The following is a 24,420-nucleotide window of genomic DNA, read 5'->3' as shown; positions in this document are numbered from 1 at the left end:
CTATAGCAAACTGCAATGTCCTGGCTGTGGGCCCCCGGGACATTGCTGGGGCTGGTCATGGGGGTGGCGGTCCCCAGGGCTATATATGGCTCCAGGAGGGGGACCGCACCCCCCCTCCCATTTGTAAACTAGCCCCGGGGAGGTGGTGGTCCACGGGGCTGTGTGTGGGGGCTGAAGCCCTCACACATTTTTTAAAATAGCCCGGGGGAGGTGGTGGTCCCCGGGGCTGCGTGGGAGGGCCGGAGCCCCCCCCCAAGCATTATTGTCAACAAAGCCCCGGGGAGGTGGCGGTCCATGGGGTTGCATGCCCCCCTGCCCTGCATTTCACATACTTAGCCCCGGGGAGTTAATGGTCCCTAGGGCTGCGTGAGCGGACTGGAGCTACCCCACGCATTTTTGTAAATATAACCCCGGGGAGGTGGCGGTACCCAGGGCTGAGGGGGGCTGCGTGGTCCCCCTACACTTCAATGTAGAAGCCCTAAAGGAAAAGAAGCGCGGGATCCCACAAATCCTGCTCGGGTTTTTAAAAATTATTTTTTAGGCCCTGGGGGTCTCAGTGGGACACCCTGAGCAGGACTAGGAGGTCAAGGTTTCTACCCTGCCCCCTTTTCCCGTTTTTTCACCTTTTTTCTTGTGACTTGATTCAACCGAAAACAAAAGATGGCAGCCAACACTTCCTGGTTTTAAGTGCTGGCAGCCAATCAGATCGCAGGCTCCAGATCAGGACGGTTTGCGGATCCTCCGGGGCCGCAGTTGTATATCTGAGAAAGGCTTATATTTTCAGGACCTAAAGAACGGATTTACACGATTTAACAGAAAGAGTGCTTTCTGAACCAAGAGCTACCTTTTTGCCAAATTTGGTGTAATTCCGTTCAGCAGTTTGGGCTGTAACCATGTCAAATGTTTCCCATGGAAATTAACATGGAGAAAACCCATTTTGGGACCTCTCCCTCTTCCTCAGCCCCCACTTGACGAATCACCCATAAAGTTTCAACACAGCAGCTGACCTGACAGACGCATCAGTTTTGAAAATGTTATGAAGATTCGTCAAATGACACCCAAGATATTGGCAAAAGAAAAAACGCTTTTCCAATAGAAACAAGATCCTAACCATAACTACCTACTGACGGCACAATGAGTCAAAACTGTGCACCTATTGGTCTGGAGTTGAGCTCTAGGTAATTAGGGTATCTGAAAGTTTCAAGACCTTTTCTAAATTTGGTCTCCTCAAACTCAGGCAAGCAAGTCTTAAAACTTGCCAATGCCATAATTAACTGGGGACCAAACCAGACTAGTAGGTGCATGGTGTTGACTCTCAGTGCTTTATAACTCAAGATACTATCTATCTATATATATAGCTATCTATCTATCTATATTTATATATATTTCTACCAAAGATGCTCAGATTTGAGGCCGCACATCACAGAACATTTATTGAAATGTTGCAGCTTCCCATCCCGACATCAAGTCCCATGGCCTTACGCGTTTCGAGGCATTTGCGCCTCTCATCAGAGGCCCACGCAGGAATCTAAAGTACATCGCCACTACATTTTCCTGGCTTGCTTTAATAAATTTGAATGGCCTCAGGTGTGCCTTCTTTAAGTAGAGCTTGTTTTTCTACAATGCATGCTGGATCATGTACTTATTTTAGGCTTAGTTTCCAACCCTCCAGTGGGTTTTGATTCCTGCACGTTTTCTTTCGGGACACATTTAAACCTTCTATTTGGCTCCCGGATGAAACTCCTCTTGGGTGAGAAATCCCTCAAGCCCACCTTGTAATGGTCAGGCTGGTTCGCTGCGTTTGCTCGCTACGCACTGTAGGGTGGTAGATCTGAAACAATTTGCCATGGCTGCTTCGGGTTCACAGTTTGGTCCTGATCAAGAAAACCAAAAATGCAGGGGAGCAGTACCTCAAAAAGGCAGTTAACAAATATTCGAAAGAGGAAGACAGGGTGGGTACCTCCATTTATTTATTTACCACCCTCCCCCGCCCCCACAAAAGAAGTACCAATTCTTCAATAGGGCTTCTAAATGTTAAAAAAGGATAATACTAGCATCAGTCTAGAGAACAGATGCTATGGGACACCTTTACATTTCAGTTGGAGCTACAGTGGACCATTGGAGAAATTCCCCCCTGGCGGTCCTGATCATATTTCCCAGGAAGTGCGATCTATCCACGGCCGGAGCTGCCGCGATTTTGTATTTCTACCAAAGATGCTCAGATTTGAGGCCGCACACCACTCGCAGGTTGTTCACAGAACATTTATTGAAACGTTGCAGCTTCCCATCCCGACATCAAGTCCCATGGCCTTACGCGTTTCGAGGCATTTGCTCCTCATCAGATGCCCACGCAGGAATCCAAAGTACATCGCCGCTACATTTTCCTAGTTTGGTTTAATTAATTTGAATGGCCTCAGGTGTGCCTTCTTTAAGTGGAGCTTGTTTTTCTACAATGCATGCTGGATCATGTAGTTATTTTAGGCTTCGTTTCCAACCCTTCAGTGGGTTTTGATTCCTGCACGTTTTCTTTTGGGACAAATTTAAACCTTCTATTAGGCTCCCGGATGAAACTCTGCAACGCGGAATTGATCTCCTGTTCGTGCCACATCAAAGAGGTACTTTACCCCCCTGGCGGTCCTGATCATTTTTCCCAGGCAGTGCGATCCCTCCACGGCCGGAGCCGCCGTGATTTTGTATCTCTACCAAACATGCTCAGATTTGAGGCCGCACACCACTCGCAGGTTGTTCACAGAACATTTATTGAAACGTTGCAGCTTCCCATCCCGACATCAAGTCCGATGGCCTTACGCGTTTCGAGGGATTTGCGACTCATCAGAGGCCCACGCAGGAATCCAAAGTACATCGCTGCTACATTTTCCTCGCTTGCAATAATTAATTTGAATATCCTCAGGTGTGCCTTCTTTATTTTAGGCTTCGTTTCCAACCCTCCAGTGGGTTTTGATTCCTGTACGTTTTCTTTCGGGACACATTTAAACCTTCTATTAGGCTCCCGGATGAAACTCCTCTTGGGTGAGAAATCCCTCAAGCCCACCTTGTAGTGGTCAGGCTGGTTCGCTGCGTTTGCTCGCTACGCACTGTACGGGTGGTAGATCTGAAACAATTTGCCATGGCTGCTTCGGGTTCAGTTTGGTCCTGATCAACAAAACCAAAAATGTAGGGGAGCAGTACCTCAAAAAGGCAGTTAACAAATATTCGAAAGAGGAAGACAGGGTGGGTACCTCCATTTATTTATTTACCACCCTCCCCCGCCCCCACAAGAGAAGTACCAATTCTTCAATAGAGCTTCTAAATGTTAAAAAGGATAATACTAGCATCAGTCTAGAGAACAGATGCTATGAGACACCTTTACATTTCAGTTGGAGCTACAGTGGACCCTTGGAGAAATTCCAAAAATAGGGCACTACAGCTAAGTAACTCTACCAGAAGAAGCCGCCGCCCACAATACAACTATAAAGAAAATAGAACGCAGATACCGAAAGAAAGGATGCAAATAAAAATTTTAAAAATGAGAGATCTATGCTGGCAAAACAGAGTTAATGAAGACTACAAATAGGATTGTGCAAGCCCCTGTTCACTGAAAAGTCCTGCTGTTGCCAGGAGAGAGAAGCTCATTGTTGACGAGTACATAAAGTGCCCCACACAACAAAGGTTGCTAGTTCTACAAGGCTTTAAGGTTTGAGACACTGTCACGCAGAAACTCAATTTTTGTCTCAGTAAAGACATTTCCCCTTGGGCAGAGAAGTAAATACATGGTCCATAAAACCTCCATGGTCAAACGAGAACCCATCCCACGTTACTGGGGTTTCAATTTCCACTACACGTGCTTCGTTTTGACCATTCCTCCGAGTTTCAGACTGAATCCGTCAGACTTTCCTGCACACACCCCAAGTCTCGCCACGGAAAAAATGAAATATCACTTGCAGACACTAATTTTCCAGCCGGATCGAAATACTCCCAGCACTTCTGATTAAAAAGGTTTCATTTATCTGAGCATTTGCATCGTGTTCAATTAGCCACTGACATGAAATGATTTCCTTTTATCGATTTGTATTTAAAAGAGCACATTTTACTGTGCTGCAAGTACACATTTTTCGGTGCTGCTCTCGAAATGCTGAACTGATAGTGATGCGTGTGTTTCAACCCACGCTCTTCAGTAAAAGGCGAGCTGTATATAACGTCCCTTGCCTTTTCTCTTGGGAGGAACGAAAAAAAATCATAAAGATCCCTTAATCACAGAATGTTTCAAATGAAAATTGCGCCTGCCTTCCCATCTAAAACCTATCTCCCTACACGCCCTACGAAGCACCTGAACGCGTATTCAACCTACTGGCCGGCTGGACCACCATCCCAGGAGAAACTACACAGGGCTGGGTTGGTGCTCCAAAACCAAAAATAGCCTGAAGCAATGTGTATAGCCAGTGATTTCACACTTTCAGCCCACTTCTTTACGTCAAATCTGGGCCTAGTGTTATTTCACTTTCTAAAAATGACTGCATGAGGCATGAGGGCGGAGGCCCTGCTGCCAAGTGCATGCCTAAATAAGGCGATGTCATCGAATGTGAAGAGGGCGGCCAGCCTGGCACTGTCCACTGGTGCTCACTGAAGAATGGCTCATTTCACCCGCTTCCGCCGCTGCAGGAAATGCTTCAGCTGAAAGGCAGTTCCTGAACTGCTTTAACACTTTCCGAGCTCCTCGCTCCAGTTTTCCCTCCGAGACAGCCTCAAAGCACAGGCCACTGGTAAAGTGAATTAACGCAACCTTCACTTTATAGGGCAAGCTGCACGTCTCCCCTGGACGTAAAAACAGTTAACTCGTCCCTTTTCTTTCCCTGGGCAGTCCGTGCCACCAGCTCTGGAGTTACAATTTTCTCCTACCGTGTTTGTTTTTGTTTGTATGAACAATTTCTATTATTCGGCTCAATAGTCTGTGCTTCTCATGTGCTGGGGCACCAGACCCGGAGTGTCAAGAGGCACAAAGCAAACGACCAGGAGCAGGAGAGCTTTGAGCACTCCCGGGGCTGCAGAGGAGTCCCCCTTACATCACACTCACTGGAGCCACCCCTTACATCACACTCACTGCAGCCACCCCTTACATTACACTCACTGGAGCCACCCCTTACATCACACTCACTGCAGCCACCCCTTAAGTCACACTCACAGGAGCCACCCCTTACATCACACTCACTGGAGCCACCCCTTACATCACACTCACTGCAGCCACCCCTTACATCACACTCACTGGAGCCACCCCTTACATCACACTCACTGCAGCCACCCCTTAAGTCACACTCACAGGAGCCACCCCTTACATCACACTCACTGGAGCCACCCCTTACATCACACTCACTGCAGCCACCCCGTACATCACACTCACTGGAGCCCCCCTTACGTCACACTCACTGGAGCCACCCCTTACGTCACACTCACTGGAGCCACCCCTTACATCACACTCACTGGAGCCACCCCTTACATCACACTCACTGGACCCACCCCGTACATCACACTCACTGGAGCCACCCCGTACATCACACTCACTGGAGCCACCCCGTACGTCACACTCACTGGAGCCACCCCGTACGTCACACTCACTGGAGCCACCCCTTACGTCACACTCACAGGAGCCACCCCTTACATCACACTCACTGGAGCCACCCCTTACATCACACTCACTGGAGCCACCCCGTACATCACACTCACTGGAGCCACCCCTTACATCACACTCACTGGAGCCACCCCGTACATCACACTCACTGGAGCCCCCCCTTACATCACACTCACTGGAGCCACCCCTTACGTCACACTCACTGGAGCCCCCCTTACGTCACACTCACTGGAGCCACCCCTTACGTCACACTCACTGGAGCCACCCCTTACGTCACACTCACTGCAGCCACCCCTTACATCGCACTCACTGCAGCCACCCCTTACATCGCACTCACTGCGGCCAGTCCTTACATTACAGTCACTGGAGCCACCCCTTACATTACACTCACTGGAGCCACCCCTTACATCACACTCACTGGAGCCACCCCTTACATCACACTCACTGGAGCCACCCCTTACATCACACTCACTGGAGCCACCCCTTACATCGCACTCACTGCATTCACCCCTTACATCGCACTCACTGCGGCCAGTCCTTACATTACAGTCACTGGAGCCACCCCTTACATTACACTCACTGGAGCCACCCCTTACATCACACTCACTGGAGCCACCCCTTACATCATACTCATTGGAGCCACCCCTTACATCATACTCATTGGAGCCACCCCTTACATCACACTCACTGGAGCCACCCCTTACATCGCACTCACTGCGGCCAGTCCTTACATTACAGTCACTGGAGCCACCCCTTACATTACACTCACTGGAGCCACCCCTTACATCACACTCACTGGAGCCACCCCTTACATCACACTCACTGGAGCCACCCCTTACATCGCACTCACTGCGGCCAGTCCTTACATTACAGTCACTGGAGCCACCCCTTACATTACACTCACTGGAGCCACCCCTTACATCACACTCACTGGAGCCACCCCTTACATCATACTCATTGGAGCCACCCCTTACATCATACTCATTGGAGCCACCCCTTACATCACACTCACTGGAGCCACCCCTTACATCGCACTCACTGCGGCCAGTCCTTACATTACAGTCACTGGAGCCACCCCTTACATTACACTCACTGGAGCCACCCCTTACATCACACTCACTGGAGCCACCCCTTACATCACACTCACTGGAGCCACCCCTTACATCACACTCACTGGAGCCACCCCTTACATCGCACTCACTGCATTTACCCCTTACATCGCACTCACTGGAGCCACCCCTTACATCATACTCATTGGAGCCACCCCTTACATCATACTCATTGGAGCCACCCCTTACATCACACTCACTGGAGCCACCCGTTACATCGCACTCACTGGAGCCACCCCTTACATCGCACTCACTGCGGCCAGTCCTTACATTACAGTCACTGGAGCCACCCCTTACATTACACTCACTGGAGCCACCCCTTACATCACACTCACTGGAGCCACCCCTTACATCACACTCACTGGAGCCACCCCTTACATCGCACTCACTGCATTCACCCCTTACATCGCACTCACTGCGGCCAGTCCTTACATTACAGTCACTGGAGCCACCCCTTACATTACACTCACTGGAGCCACCCCTTACATCACACTCACTGGAGCCACCCCTTACATCGCACTCACTGCATTCACCCCTTACATCGCACTCACTGCGGCCAGTCCTTACATTACAGTCACTGAAGCCACCCCTTACATTACACTCACTGGAGCCACCCCTTACATCACACTAACTGGAGCCATCCCTTACATCACACTCACTGGAGCCACCCCTTACGTCACACTCACTGCAGTAACCCCTTACGTCACACTCACTGCAGCCACCCCTTACTTCACACTCACTGGAGCCACCCCTTACTTCACACTCACTGGAGCCACCTATTACGTCACACTTACTGGCGCCACCCCTTACATCACACTCACTGGAGCCACCCCTTACATCACACTCACTGGAGCCACCCCTTACATCACACTCACTGGAGCCACCCCTTACACCACACTCACTGGAGCCACCCCTTACATCACACTCACTGGAGCTACCCCTTACATCACTCTCACTGCAGCCCCCCCACCTCACCCACTGCAGCCACTCTTTACATAACACCCACTGGAGCCTCTCTTTACGTCACACTCCCTGGAGCTGGCCACCCCTTACATCACCCTCACTTGAGCCACCCCTTACATCACACACTTGAGCCACCCCTTACATCACACTCACTGCAGCCACCCCTTACATCACTCTCACTGCAGCCACCCCTTACATCACACTCACTGGAGCCACCCCTTACATCACACTCACTGCAGCCACTCTTTACATAACACCCACTGGAGCCTCTCTTTACGTCACACTCACTCGAACCACCCCTTACATCACCCTCACTTGAGCCACACCTTACATCACACTCACAAGAACCACCCCTTACATCACATCACTGGAGCTACTCTTTACATCACACACACTGGAGCCAGTCCCAGGGTAAGGTAGGCGGGTGGCAGGAAATAAAGAACTAAGGCGTGGCACAAACCGAACAATGGGCCATTATCCTGGCACAGGTACCCCAGCACCGGCTGGTCGTGTTTCTGGGTAACATGACTATGCTTGGTCTGTTCACATCTTCACCACCAGACACAGATGCTCAGATCCTATACATCGAAGAGCGCATTTCTTATCAAAGAAATTCAGGAAATAAATAACCTACACAACACAGGCCTTCTCATCAAATATAGATAGCGATTATCGCAGAAGCTGAACTGCTGATTCTGTCTAGAGCAGACAATAAACTGCGCAGCTAATGAAGCATTCTTTTTATGTTACTGCGGTTTTAGAATGTGAGGCCTCTTTGTGCATTTTCCTAGTCCAGCCTTAAATATCTCCTTTACGTCTGCTCATTAGCAGTAGTGAGAGGCCGCCACAGGACACGGATGTGTGCGTGCCCAGGAATGTGCTTACGTCATCGGACAGCTGGAGGGGTTCGGGGACTCTTTCTTCCCAGGGACTAGCTTCAGGTAGATGTTTAGGGTGGGATCCCCCAACCCCCCTAAATAAATGCATTTATGGCTTGAGGAGTTAGGTGTGGCGCCCCTGCCTCATCCGGGTCTCCAATGCCTTTGCTGGTTTTTCTTGTCCTCGCTTGACTAAAAGGTTTAAACAAGTTGGTGTGTGTGTGTGGGTGTGTGTGTGTGTGTGTGTGTGGGGGGGGGGGGTTAGGGGGGGGCTGTATGTGTATTTTTATTAATCAAGAACGTAGACAGGGAGCCACATAATGCAAATCAGTATTAAACCTGGTGCTCACAACAACACTGTATCCCAAACCTTGGCTATCCCCCCCAACCTTCGGCATACTGTTTTTAATTGGGTAATTTACGATTCACCTCCCCTAAAATACTCACTGACTAAGCTACGCCGTGGCTTTTCCAGAGCGCACAGCAGAAGGGAGCCCAACAGCCACACCCATGTAATTTTGCCATTTTTTACGATGGTTTAAAGAAATATATTCGGAAAACGATCTTTATTGGGCATTACATCAGGGATTATAATGTCGCCCCACGTTTCTTGTGTGCCTTGGAGGCGCCTACTTTATATATCAGTGTTGCCTCTTACATCTGGGGAACAATTCGAATTAGAAAAAGTATTTTTATCCAGTTGTTGTTCTAGCTTTATAAACTGTTTTAACACTGTATGAGTTCATAATTGTTTTTAGCCGTTTTTAATCTAATTGCTGTAGTCATCTGTACTATTTGCTCTTTAATGGCCTAATGTGACTGTGCCTAATTAATATTTCTGAACCTGAACTACTGAAATAAATGAAAAACAGTGTTGAACGTAATGCTCATTATAATTTCCCCAAGTCACCACAGCTGATATAATCACTAGAAACACGCAGGTGACTTTCCGATAACAGGGTTTCCTGAAAACCGAGCCTATTGACGAGGGCAGAATTATTGCACATCAAGTAGGTATTGGGATGTTTTTGCACGTTCTTCCTTTTACTATTTTTTTTAGACTATCTCTTCGTCACACAATATACGTTGTGAGTACACCCGGTCACCTTGAGTCTTACTTTTTTAAACCACAGTTTTTTAATGTACAATCAATCTGGCTATACAAGAGCTTCGGCATTGCGTCAAGTGAACCAGAAGTTTCTATTAAGTGTTAAGTTGAAATGTATTAAAACCACAAGGTCCGTGTCAAAGAATCGGTAGGGCTGCCTGCTAATCCGGCCACTGTATGGGCTGAATGCCCAACCGGCTGCTGCTGGAGAGGTGGCTGCGGATCAGAAGCTCACCGGAAGTCACCAATGACCCTGAGCTCCGTCCGCTTCCAGGGTCATTTGGGGCTCGGATGACTTCCGGCTCTCCGCATCGCAACATTCTTTCAAGCAAGAGCCCCGAGTCATCGGAGCCCCGCACTGCCTGTTCGTCGGTCTCACGTTTCTCTGCTCGACAGTCTCTTGCGTATTGCCGACGCTCATTCGGTACAGACATCCTAGTCTCTCGGATCCCATCCCTATAATGGACTGATCACTTTACTTTTCTCCAGTGCCAGGCTGAAAGAGCTGCGCCCTCTTACCTGCGCCTTTTCTCTCTTGGCACGGACCAGTGTATCCTGGTAGTGCTGGGCCACGCCAGGCTCCACGCCCTCCAGTTTTGCTGCTGGGAACTGCAAAGCAGCCAGTGTTTTCTTCGGGTCCCCTTCATCCAGCGCCTCATTAATGAGTCCAATGGCTACAATTCCTGAAAATCAGAGATGGAAACATTATGGTTAGAAGACCTTAAGCTCTTAGGTAGGAAAATCGTCATTGTTTATACAAAGCCAGCTTTGATAGCTCAGAATAAATAAAGAATTAACAAGAATCGTGTCCTGCTGGGACAGCTTAGTATTAATCGATCCTATATAAAAAATGGTAGCCCACTAGCTACCTCTGGCTAAATCAGGATACATCTGTTTTTGTTCTAAAGGCTACGCAAGCAATCAGACTTCTATCTCCTTCCTCAAGCAAGAAATGTTGAGGATCCTTGGGGTTTCTCTAAGACCAAGAGGATTTTTGATAGCCCGGAAGCCAGTGGCGGCTCCTCTAAGGCGAAGGTTCATCGCCCCACTGATTTCGGCAGTGCAAAAAAAGGAAAAATTAATTGATATCAAAACGCTGTTGTTATTTTATTTTTCACTTGCAGGGCAGGGAAGGGCTAGGCTCTTCATAGAGCAGGGGGATGAGTGGTGAGCATTTAAGTGTGCATGACAGTTTGGCCAGCCGTCTTGGGCTGGCCAAACAGTCATGTGCACTTTGCATGTTCTTCACCAGACTGCAATGCACAGCCTGGTGAGGAACATGCACCGGCTCCCACTGCCTATCTGAGTGCTGACCCACGGCGCTCAGACCAATCACAACGTGGCATTGCTGCGTTGTGATTGGCTAAGGGGAAGCCGGTTTGTTTCCTGATTCCATTCTGGAATCATAGAAGAGGAGGAAAGACGCGGCTCCACTTTATTGCTGCCCCTCCTTCTCTGCTTCACCACCCCTGATCCGTGCCAGGCGCCAATGCAGCAAGCTGATGCAGTGACCAAAGCATCACTCGTCAATTAATCAGCTCTCGATTGATATATATCCTATAATTTCACAGTAAGATCACACTACAGTGGTTATGGTAAACTTACATTTTGACTTTATAAGTGACGTCTATGATGTTAGGAAAGAAGAACTGCAGCACAATAATTTACTTCTGTAAAAGTGTAAGTTTCTCTGCTGGATTCCTGCAGAGGACTGGATCAAGTTCCAGGTTTTGTGCATTATGTAGAAATTCATTTTCTTGCACTTCATTCACTGAATCTAAAAACCTGGCTATCTAAACCTTATATCCGAGACTTTCAGTTTCTCCCCTTCCCAACAACTCACACAAACTACATGGAGCAACAGAGGCTTTCCAGCTCGTGGATCCTGGAGAATAAAAGCCATTTTTCATATCTCCCATCGGGCTAAAGAAAGACTTTGTAAAAGTGCCTCAAGCGTCTTCTTATTACTAAATTATTGGTTCTTACTACCAATGCATTAAGAGGTAGTTTGATCTTCAGTGCATGCTGCAGAAATCACGACACAAACTGTTAATAACTCCTTGTAAGTAATATTAGAAACCTAGAAACCCTTTACCCAATAATGTTTGTCTAGTGCCTCAAAGGTTCTTTATGGGTAGCTGGACCCGTAGTTAAAATACATGAACCAACATGATTAATCCCAGATATTATTCCCAGGAATTCCACTCCAAACACGTACACTTCAGTACAATTAATCAGATCTAAAATGATGTCCAGCATCATTTGATGGAACGCCATACAATGAGAGAAAATAAGCTTTTTTTGGGAGAGGAGACCTCGGTTTGTGGCTTAGCATTCAGTAATGGTATAATGTGTTTGACCCACACCAGCCTGCCTCTCACATTGAAGATCAGCAGTGTGCTGGGGTTATGGCGTACATATTAGTAAAAAAGATAATCTCAAATTTATTTTAACGAATTTTGTATAGCGTAAACTTGAACAAAAGGTATCAGATCACTTTACAAAGTTAGCACAACAACACAAACATGAGTTGCATAAAGAGCAAATAAAAAATACAGAGTAACGGTATAAAAGAGCAAACTATACACAGTGGGATATGTCAATGAAATAGTAGCAATTATCCGAGTTACATAAAGCAAAAATAAAATACATAGTAACAATATATAAAAGAAGTACACTATAGACAGTAGGACATGTCAACGATATAGTTCAGAGGTAGTTATGGAAGGGAGTTATAAGGGCGGGGGAGTAAAGGCAGTTTTTCCCCATGGTAGTGACGTTCAAATTTATGCGGGTGTGTGGGGTAGGACCATCATCAGACCAAACAGAAGGTTCAGTGTGGGGGGGTTTAGGTATTTATTGTGAAGCAGAAGTTTTTTTTTCTTCCTGAAATAAGGGAATACGTGATTATTTATTTATTTAGAGTTTGATATAGCGCAAACAAGACCCATTCAGATGACAGGGCGCTTTACAGATACCCTATAAAGGAGACAAGAGAGGGAAAGAGGATACAAAGGAATACGGTGGTAGTAGATAAGAGTACAACATATAGTACTTGTGAGAAAGGTTAGCCCGGAGGTAAGAGTACAAAACATTCAAACAAATTGCAAGTGAAAGTGGTAGGAGGAGAATTAGAAGCACAGGGTGTACCCTAGATCCAAGGCTTAGACATATTTCGGTGAGAAAAGAGGCAGTGGACAAATGGCAAGTGGGGTCTAACCAGGGGAACGGGAGTGTGGCCTAATCCTCCGTGAGAGAGGAATTTGTTGGATAGAACTCATTTTACTTCTTTCCTGTAGAAGAATGTGGATGGCTTGCATCTGATCACAGTAGGGAGATTCAACTCTTTGGGGGCTATTCCAGAGAAGGATTGGTTGTAGGTCTTCGTTTTCTTAAATTTTTGCTTAAGGAGCTTGTGCTTCTGGAGGATATGTTTCCACCCAATAGGGTCAGTTTCTGGGACCGGTAGGAGGGGTATTGTGGAGCAGCGCTTTGTGGGTCATGCAAGCAATTTTGAACTGCAACCTGGCCTTGAAGGGTAGCAATTCAGTGCTCAAAGGTCAGTGGTGATACGATCCCTTTTTGATCGAGTGATTACCCTAACTGTTTCATCAAATGTAGCCATCAGAGGTGCCAGTGGGGTTTATGGGAGGCCCACAAGTGCTACAATAATCTAATTTTATAACACAAGTGCATGAGTCACAATAGTGAGGTCAACCGCGGAGAGGAAAGGTTTAAGTTTTGTAAGAATATGCAACTGAAGGTTACCTCCTCTAGTGATAGCACTGATGTGTCTTTGTCTAAAAGACCTAGGGATTTGGCGGAGTCAACGGTGTGCGGGGTGCAATTCTAGGCCGGGAGAAGAGAGAGGCAGTCTTTGAGGTCAGGAGTGATGCGGTCAGTAAGAATTCAGTTTAAGGGCATTGAGTTGAGGGGGTTACGAGTCAGCCATTGTTGCATTTTTGTTAGGATGCCGTTGAGGGTGTGGGTGCCCTCAAGAGAGGTTATTCTCAGGTAGAGTTGGGTGATGAAGGCTTGGTGGGTATCCAAATCGGAAATTAAAAATGTCTAATGTCTAATGTCTAAGCCCATTCCACTGGATTGTGGTCGATTTGCAGAGAGATACAAAGAAATGCAATGGGTTGGTCCTGGGTGACAAGAAAAGGTTCACCTTTAACTTTATAATGGACTCAAACCGCATTTTGTTTTGGTACGAAGATATAGCCAATGGCTGGTGCACACTACTGGGCAAAAGGCATTCATACTGAGAGTTGAGGTTCGGGGGTCACAGTATGGTTGCAAATAAACTCAGAGACATTGTTTGGTTGTTTTTTGTGACTTCTATAAAGGAAATGCCTTTTTACATGACTGCATAAATACATAAGTCTTTTATCACATCATATCTAATTATCTACAATGTATTCACTATTGAATTACAAAAAAATATATAAAAACCAATTAACTTTAAATGCAGCAACACTTGAAAGTCTGAGTTTATTAAATACAACTTAAATCTACATATATTGCCTTCCTTATACATATATACCTTCCATGGATTTAAGTATGATTATATTTATTACTTTGCTTCTAATACAGCATCTCCAATGCACTATTCAATATCTCACCCTATGCCTCTCTCAATATATCCTCTACCACCACTATCTCACTCATCCCAAACCCTATTCTACTATCATCCCCCAAAAAACCCTTTCTAGACTCTCACCTATTTCTCAATCAATACCTCTCTCAATATACCCTCTATCTCCACTCGCTCACTCATCCCAAACCACATTCTACTACTAAGATCCCAGAAATAACCCCTTCTAGACTCTTCTAGCCTCTACCCCGCCTTACATAATCCCATAATTCTTTCACTATTCAGATCTCCCAAACAAGCCTTTCTGAACCCTTCCATCTGACTCTTCTCCCTCCCCTTCTCTCCCCTCCCCTTCCAAACCCCCTACTACTGCTATGAGCTAAAAAAAAAAAGTGCAGTCCTTCCCTCCACTATCCTTTTCAATCCAAATAACAGACTAACATGTGCACCGCTCAAATTAATTTCATATTTCCCTAAACTAATTTACCACTAATCTTTTTTGGGTTCCGGAGTAGATTGCTACCTGCCGAAAAATGCTTCAACACCTCATCAGGGGTAGGAAGGCCTATGTAAATGCAAACCCTTTCCTCTTCTATCCCTCCACTATCCTTTTTCAATACAAGTAACAAACTCGCATGACCACCACTCAAATTTCATATTCCTATATACTAATTTCCCCAATAATCCTGTGTGGGTTCCAGAGTAGCGTGCTACCCACTAAAAAGCGCATTAAAACCCCATTAGGGGTAGCAAGTGCTATATGAATGCAAACCCTTCTCTCTTTTGTCATTCAACTATCCTTTTCAATCCAAATAACAGAGTAACATTTCCACTACTCAAATTAATTTTATATTTCCTGATACTAATTCACCACTAATCTTTTTTGGCTTTCGGAGTAGCGTGCTAATCGCAGAAAAAGCACTTTGACACCTCATCAGGGGTTGTAAGAGCTATATAAATGCAATATTAGTTACAATACCAATCGTGGTCCTGTTCGCCTTGTAGACTCACAACATAATAGAGGGCATGGAATTTAATGATGAGTCAAAAATGGGCATGTCAAACATGGGTTAGTGGGTCTGCTAAGAGGCGAGAGACCCTTCATTTATATAAAGAGTTAGGTGAAGATCTGTACAAGAGCACACAATTCCCCTTCACACAAGCCATAGACAAGAACATATTCTGGTATTTGAATGGACTTTTTGGGTGTAATGATGCAAGAAGCATTAACTGATACCAGTTTCCCCAGTGTTTTGATTTGTTTGCATGGATATCAAATCACCTAAAATGAGTGGGGCGGGGAGTTTCATTGCTCACACTTTGACCCATTATGACATCAAATAGTTGATAAATTGCATTGCCCATCATCCTCAACAGCCTCTCAATTTGGTTATGAGAAGATGGTAGACGTTGGTGGGGGGCACTCTGCAAAAACTAAGCAGGGCTCTTGAAGTCTTGTTTAACTTTCTGTCCCTGACTTCTATTATGTAGGGCTAATTCTGAGTCTGACTCCTCAGCAATAGCAAAAACAAGAAGATGATGGACGAAGTGCTGAAACTTTTCGGATACTCACCCCAGTCACAGATCTGGGTTGAATCCATCATCATTCTTTAGCTCACTTCGCCACCCCAGTTTGGACCCAGCCATTTGCAAATCAGCCTTGACCCTGTGCCTCATGGGACCAGTCCAGCCCGAACAGCCAGGCCAGATCCTCCCTGGACTGGAAACAAGCATCCTCTGACCAGTTTCGGGGTAATACCCCTCATCAGCCAGGCAAGCTAGAATCCAGTGGCAAAGTGAGCAAGGGACCCACATCTGGGCATTCCCTGCCAACTTAGGGTAAACAAAGCAAACGCAAGGAAATGATGGACGGAGTGCTGAAACTTTTTAAAAACTCACATTCACCCTCAGTCACAGATCTGGGTTGAACCCATCATCATTCTTTAACTCACTTCGCCACCTCAGTTTGGATTCAGCCATATGCAAATCGGTCTTTACCCGGTGCCTCATGTTAACAGTCCAGCCCAAATTGCCAGGCCAGGTCCTCCCTGGACCAGAAACAAGTATGCTGAGACCGATTTCGGGATAACACCCCTCATCAGCCAGGCTAGCTTGAATTCAGTGGTAAAGTGAGCAAGGGACCCACTTCTGGTCATACCCTGCCAACTTAGGGTGAACAAAGCAAACACAATATCGGCCGCAGCTCTTCTACTTTACACTCCTCGTGATATAGAAAACCACTTTGGTGGTGGCTCTTTTTCCCCTTCTTGCTGCCAAACCCAGGAACTCTTTAGCCCTTATTATCGATGTCGCCTCCACCTCAACAGTCTTTAAGAGCAGCTCAAAATATGGCTTTCCCACTCAGAGCTAGTTTCTTTTGCTTATCCTTATCTTTTTCATCTATAAATTCATTAATTCAGGACCCCTGTGGCTGGCGCTGGCAGATCTAGGAGAACATTTTCAGATACCCACTTTTGGCATAATCAACATGAACTAGGATAAGTTCATTCTGAGGCATCAGATCCTACAGACTTGAAATGATGATAATCAAATACAGAAGCTACAACGGCAAATATACAAGAACACTGACAGAAAAATGTGAAAGGATGAAAACATCTCCCCATCTACAAAAACTTCGAACCCCAGCCCGCCACCATTGACAGCCGTAGCCTCCTCGTTCCCACAGTCGCATCCTCTGACCACTGGATCACAGCTTGGGACAAGCTTACCAAGCAAAGCACCAGCGTCATACTACTGTTCATTTACTCAGGAGCACCCATGGACCCATGTCCCCACTACTTGTTCAACCTCAGAAACAAAACAATCAGCAACAAGCTCAAAACCATCTTCAACACATCCATCACCGTGGCCACCTTTCCAGATGAATGGAAATATGGTGTTAAAACCACTCCTCAAGAAACTGTCCGTCTAACTCGACAAGCTCAAAAACTACCGGCCCATCTCCCTGTTGCACTTTCCCACCAAAGTCTTCAAAAAGGTCACCAACCGCCAACACATTGAATACCTGGAAAACAACAATATTCTGGTCGCATCCCAAACCTGATTCAGCACGAAAGTAGGCTACATTTGACGTATTAGAAACAGATAGAGGGGTTCGAAACACACCTTTAAGGATCCATTATAGAGTAAAATTCATGTGTGATTCTCTCTTGCAAACCTTTAAAATCTGGCCAACATTTGAAAATGTTTATGCAAATATTTCAATAAGAAAGTAAAAGACAAAGGACTGTAAACTTTTCAAAGAATCATAAGTTCACAACCCTTGGCCCCTCACAAAGTAAAGATTTATGCCATCTGTTGTGTTTCCTTTAGTATCTTGCGCTACCAGGAAAGCATTGAGCAATGCTGCTATTTGCATGGACTTGTAAGGAGCCTAAAAATCTGTGGCGCTTTTCATAGTTTTGGAACTTCATTAATTGACATGTTTGCACAGTGCTATTATCTTTTGTCAGGCAAGATTTACTGCCTCAACACTTTGTCTTCATATTGGTTCAGTGAGATGAATAAGGCGGAAGAAAGTGTGCACATGCTTTTTCTATAGCACAAACCAATCCAAATCAGCAGAAGCACTGTAGATGGTAAAAGACAAGCATAAAGTCGACATGTAAGATGAGAGAATGCTGGGTTGTGGATGGTTAATGCACTGTGATGTAGTGTTCTTTAAAGAGGTGAGTCCTCAACTCTTTTCTAAATGGGAGCAGCATTGGGGCCGTCCTGATAGATATCGGGATGCTGTTCAAGATCCTGGGTGCACATAGGAAATAGGTTTGCTGTCTTTTTTTTTTCTTTTTTACACTTCTTAGTTTGCAGTCTTCAGGTGTGCAGAGATTCAACAGAGATGGTGAGCTTGTCTGCAACATATGTGGGGGTGTTGACTGTGGTGTGTCCAGTCTGGCAAGGGTTCTCTGTACTGTACTTTGTGTATGGTTGTGTCTGAAGTAGTTCCCTTCTGTTCTGATCCAGAGGACCAAAGAGCTGGATAATAACATAACAATAAACGTCTATTTTTCAGTAATAAGATACCCATAATCGAACATGTGCTTTAAAATGTGTTATGTTATGTTCAAAATAGTAAATATTTGTGATTTGCCAGGCCGGGAGATCTTTGTATACTACATCATTTCAAACCTTGTTCAGTTGATGAACCGCTTGGTGTCAGTTTCTGATAGGACACAAATAAAGCAAGATGCGATTTTGTATTTTGTACTCTGTTGGTGATATACTGTGTTATAAGAACAATGCCATATTAATGCAGACTATGCAATCTACAAATGGTTAATAATAACAATAATTGTAACCTATACTTCAGTATCAAGTCACATAATCAATGTCACCCTTCACATCAGACACCAAGAAATTGACATGCGGAGGTTCACATGGATAATCCCTCAGCCCACCCTTTCCAACATATACATGACACACCTGCCAACATCATCCGACCAAAAGACAACAGATGCAGCCAGAACCACCTTCACCAACTGCATGACAATATTAGCAGACTGGCTGCAAACCAACTGCCTGCAGCTCAACTCCGACAAAATGAAAGTACTGGTCTTCGGCAACAAGACCTCCCTCATGGAACTCCACCTGGTGGCTATTACATCTAGGATCAACAACCACACCCACAGCCCATGCAAGAAATCTAGGAATCATCCTAGATGACAAGTTTAACATGATGGATCAAGTCAATGCAGGGTGCACCTTGCGCTTCTACATCCTACACATGCACAACTCATACTCGACCTTCCATGGCGCACCTACATCACACCGCAACTCAGGAAGCTTCACTGGCTCCCCATTCACAAGTGCAGCCAATTCAAACTTCTCAAGCACACAAAACCATGCACAACACAAGACCAGAATACCTGAGCAGGTGCATACACTTTCAGAAACCCCCCAGACACCTATGCTCTACCTCACACACTTGCACAAATTTCCTGCAAAAGCAAAACTGGAGGTCACTCCTTTGCCTACATCGCACCCAAGATATTGATCAACCTCCCTTTAACATATCAGAGCCTCCTCCACATTTCTTGAGTTCTGCAAGAAGCTGAAGACCTAGTATTTTGTATAAGCACTATGGGAATAACAATTCTACACACCTTCCCAATCGCCTGGATCCCATCTTGGGTGATTAATGCGCTACACAAATCAATATAACATCTGCTTCATTATTATTCGCTTCATTCGTTGTAATCTAAGTCGTCTAGCAGGAATGTCTTCTTGATGGTGTCATCCATATATTTTGCTTTCCTTTTCTTACGATGATTCCTTTATAATTTTGACAGTGACAAATGTCACAGTAACACAAATTGGTGCAAACATCTGTTCTCATTTATTCATTCAAAATGAATGAACTTTGGTTGGCATATGTGGAAGCTCTTTTTTGCCTGTGGCAAAAGAATGTTTATGCATATATGTCACTGTAATTTTCCATTTCATGCTACAGTTTAGTAAACCAAAAGAAATTTGCAATTAATTTCTGGTTTCAGTGAATTCACGTCAGAACACCTTTCTGAGCGCCACGGACATAACAGGGTCTACTGCGCACAGCATACTGCTCCTAATGTACCGGGGCCTGACCTACTATGGAGCCTGCTCAACTGGGTCAAGTATCCCTTCTGCACTTGACTCTCAGTGGTAGCTGTGGTTGAGCAGTCAAGGGGGAAAGTGTGGACACGACTCAACTGAAAAGTGCAAACAGTATGAACAACAAATCAATGTCCAGCCAAATTCTTGCATTTATAAGAAAACGAAGTATTTTATTTCTAACCGCTCTAGTTGTCCGGCAAATCCCTGTACCATCCTACTTTGTGTAATGTGATCGGGGTTATTCCCCATTAATTGGTGGCCATATTCAAGCAATGCTCACAATTAGGCCGTATTAAAGTAGTCTTATTTGTTGCTGCAGGATTTTTTCAAAAGTGTCTATGGTGCCGCAACACAGTTCGCAGAGAGTCCCCTGGTGCCCAACCAGTCCAGCTGACCTCTAACCTGTGCTCACAGCACAGGAGTGTTTAGCGAGTGCCCAAGTGCGAGCACCCACAAGTCCTGCTCTGCTCAGAAGAGCTGGGCTGCCAGCAGCCCATACGTGCAGCACGCTGCAGCTCTGGCGGAGGTATCTCAGTTGTTGGAGCAGCTCCCTAAGCGCACAGATGCAGAAAGTTGGCTTTACACAGCAGCGGGGGCATTGTCATTTCTTTATTCTCAACTGGAGCCCAGCGAGGGTGCAACGTCGTCCACGGCATCCTCAGCAGTCTCAACCGTGAGCCAGGGGTAGTTTTCAACCCATTGAATGTGGCCTCAGTCTCTTCTTTGAGTGGCAATGTTGGTACCGGAAGCCCCTCCTGGCATATGGGGTTGCTGTGGTACAGAATGGTAGGGCTGCAGGTTCCGCTATGAAGCACTGACGGCGAGACAGTTACGTGTCCTAACACTGCACACAGTAGCAACTTTACTGGTGACCCTCTCTTACATATGGTATCAGTGCAGTGGTACAGACTAGTACTACCGTGCACGGTTCTTAACTCCCATCTCAGTCTCAGCGTCCCTCTCCTGCAATGCTGGGCTCACCGATCCAACAATGCACACTGGTAACAACCTGATTGGTGTACAGCTGTTCCCCACACAGGGCTCCCCATTGAAGTTTGCTCCCTCCAACTCTCTCCTCTTCCTCACAGGGCACCCTGCTCTTTGCAGTAAGGCAGGTGCTAGTGCTTTAGGCTCCAGGACAGGTTATCTAGGTTTCCAGGGTGATGTCCCCTCACACAGCATGGAGACCAGCAGGCCCTACCCTGCAGGCCAGCCAGAGGCAGAAGGCTTGCACAGCTTCCCCTCCTCAAACAGCCTGTCTGTCTGCTTGGCAGAAGACAAATTTAGAGGTTTCAACCTCCCCTTCTTGTAGTCCTTTTCCAAACACCAAATGTGATTTAGGGTCCAAGTCTTTGAAGTTGTATGTTGGGGTTCTCCTTTTAAACTGTACATTTCTCCTTTTCTTCTTTCCTCCTGCGTAGGATGTCTGTCACAGCAGGCATGACTTTGAAACGGATTGACTTACAACACATTTCATGGGACGGACCAGAGTTCACACCAGGATGTCAACCGCAGTGATATATACATCAAAAGGTTAATCCAAGGCTCCCACCTCTACTCTTTATTATTCCCTTATCAGCCTTGTTGGACATAGCCTTTCTGCAGGGCCATCCCCAGACTTTCTGCCTTCAGCCTCCAGTTTTCTGAACCAGGTGTTGTTAACGTTTAGGACTCTGCACACTTTACCACTGCTAATCACTGCTAAAGTGCTTGTGTTTTCTCCTTTCCACATGGTAAAATTGCCCAACACCCAATTTGCATATGCAATTTACTTGTAAGACCCTAATAAAGTGGTACCACATGTACCCATGGCCTGTAAATTAAATTTTACTAGTGGGGCTGCAGCACTTACTGTGCCTCCTACTTAAGCAGCCCTTTAAACAGTTCTCGGGCCTGCCATTGCAGCATGTGTGTGCAGTTTAAAGCTGTCATTTAATTCTGCCAAAAATATCTCTTGCCAGGTCCAAACCTATCTGTTTATTATGTATATGTCACCCCCATGGTAGGCCCTATGCAGCCCACAGGGCACGGTGCAGTATAATTAAAAAGCTGGACATATACTTTTAAGTTTTACATGTCCTGGTAGTGAAAAACTCCTAAATTTGTTTTTCACTACTGCAAGCCTACCTCTTTCTTAGAATAACATTGGGTTACCTTATTACATTTAATAAGTGGTAACTTCCAATAGGGAGCAAATGGAGATATCTAGTTTGGTGTCTAAAGAATTGTAACTGAAAAGCCTCTTTAATGGTAAAGTCAGATTTCAAGCCATAATTCTACAAATGCCACTTTTAGAAAGCTAATTTCTTGTCCTAACCATTTGGTGCCTACAGCCTGAATCCTAGGTTACATGACTAGATGTAGCTGGCAGTTGGTCTTTGTGTATTGCTGTCAGACAGTGAGAAAAGGGAGAATAGGTGTGACAGGATGACCATCTCTGACTTGAGGGGGGTGAAGGGGAGGGTCATATCATAAATGTTCTACCTGAGCATACTCATAAAATACGCTGGGGGCAGGGAGTGAGAAATTCAAGCACCTCTGGGGGTTGAAACTTCTAGAAATGTCACCTACTTCAAAGTAGGCACCAGGTATAAACATTGGAACCTTAGACCCAACTCTTCAGTACCCTCCTGGCCCTGTGGATACTACAGCACTGCTGTGCTGTTCTACTGCCAGAGGGACTCCTACCCCACTGGCCCTGCTTCTCTGCTGACCTACTAGAGGGGAAGGATCAGAACTTCTCATCCCAGTGTGAAGTGACCCCAAAGGTCAGTTGACTGACCTCTTGTTCTGAGCTACAAGGAAATTACAATCTCCAGAGGTCCTTGCATCTGTGCAGCTGACCTGCTGCTTGGATCTCCAAATGGACATGCCTGAGACCTGCTAGCCTCAGCTGGAATAAGTTCTTGATCCCCAAGAGGTGCCCGTCTCGTCCTGGAACCTTTGTGCGGTATCCGTGAAGTCCCTACTAAATAAAAATACAAATTCTCAAGTACTAGGCTCTTCGTGATGGTGAACGGGTCTGTTAGGACCAATATCTTGCTGTCTGCCAACGCGAAGCGCAGGTGAACCCAACTCTACACACCACAGCAATGCCAAGCAAAATAAGATCTCCACTTCATGCTACAGCACAGACAGCCCACGGAGACTGCCAATGGGGACCTCCAACAATAACCATCTACAACGTACGCACGATCTTCGCGTACAAGCGTTGACCTTCCGGGGCACCCAGTCTGCTCTTTGCGTTACAGCAAAAACCATCTGCGACGCTGTCGTTGCCTCTCGCGGCGGCTAACACCGCAAAGTTGACTCTTTGTGCTAAATTTTGATGGTAACTCTTTCGGTGGGGTTAAACTGGTCCCTGTATCCGGCCCACGCCCGATCATGGTCGGCCTGAACTTGTTACTTTCCCCTGGTCTCGCAAGACCAGTTAGTGAGAGTCGTTTGTGTTTTTAGGACCTTTACTTACTGGAAATCTTTTAAAATTGCATATCTCTGGATCTACTGATTAGATTTGTCGTTTTGGTCTCAAATAATTAATTACATTTTACTCTATTTTTACAATTTGGTCTGGGAATTTTCTTGTGTTGTGTTTTCACTTTATTATTGTTTGGAGTGCTGCATACATACTTTACACCCTGCCTCCAAGTTAAGCCATACTGCTTTTATGTCAAGCTACAAGAGGGATAAGCACAGGTTAGTTTGTGGTTTGCTAATGTTTCACCCTAGCAAGAGTTGTGGTTGCTGCCTGAATAGGGTTTCACCCCCCTCAACCAGTGACCGAATTTCCTACAAGCCCCATCGCCTTCACCTGTGGTATATCACTGAATCAAAGAGCAACCTCTTGAAATGTAGAGGAAGGGTCACTTCCTCTAGTGTGTCCCCCAAGCTCACAAGGAATGCAGCAATTTACAAATCTGTTTGGGAGGATTACCCCAAACCCCATGTTTTCACCAGGCAGGTCTTGGCTTCCCCAAATGGATCCCATGGTCCCTCATTTGATGTACCAACACAGGCGCACTTACTCATTGTACATTCCATCATTGTTACCTCCATGCATTGTACCATTACAAGTACACCAACATTCAGTACATTCATTTAGTCTGGGCGCGCTATTCAGCACTGAAGCTTTCCTATACTGTACCAGGGTGGGTCATTTGCAAACACACACCATGACAGTACACACACTCACCATGTGCGCCGCATACCGTTTCACCCTTCAAGTATTGTACTTCACGAAAGACACCCATACATCCAACATATGCTTCCATTGTGCATGCACTGTACAACACTGCATCTTTCATGTCATGTATTTCTTAAAAATGCTAAATGAACAATTGATGGACAGAATGTTGAACAACGTCAAACATTTACCCAGGTCCAGAGTTCTGGGCCTAAATCCATCATTTTTTTGCTCCCCATGACATCCCAGTTTAAAACAAGCCATAAGCAAATCAGTCTTGACCCTGTTCCCCTCGAAAACAGTCCAGCCTGAACTGCCAGGCCAGGTTCTCCCAGGGTCACTAGAT

The 24,420-nt window shown here is 45.9% G+C and overlaps 1 protein-coding gene across 1 annotated transcript in view; it reads right to left on the bottom strand.

The window, feature by feature from the left end:
• Positions 1–24,420, bottom strand: part of IQGAP1 (IQ motif containing GTPase activating protein 1) — a 446,185-nt gene that overhangs the window by 149,216 nt on the left and 272,549 nt on the right. The window contains exon 15 of the mRNA XM_086958211.1: positions 10,201–10,364. Within this exon, the coding sequence (XP_086814337.1) occupies positions 10,201–10,364 (164 nt within the window). The remainder of the gene's footprint in view (positions 1–10,200; positions 10,365–24,420) is intronic.

Source organism: Lissotriton vulgaris, chromosome 2_1, assembly GCF_964263255.1.
Source record: "Lissotriton vulgaris chromosome 2_1, aLisVul1.2, whole genome shotgun sequence".
Taxonomy (NCBI): Eukaryota; Metazoa; Chordata; class Amphibia; order Caudata; family Salamandridae; genus Lissotriton; species Lissotriton vulgaris.
Note: the sequence above shows the minus strand (reverse complement) of the source record. Positions and strands in the feature narration are given on the sequence as shown.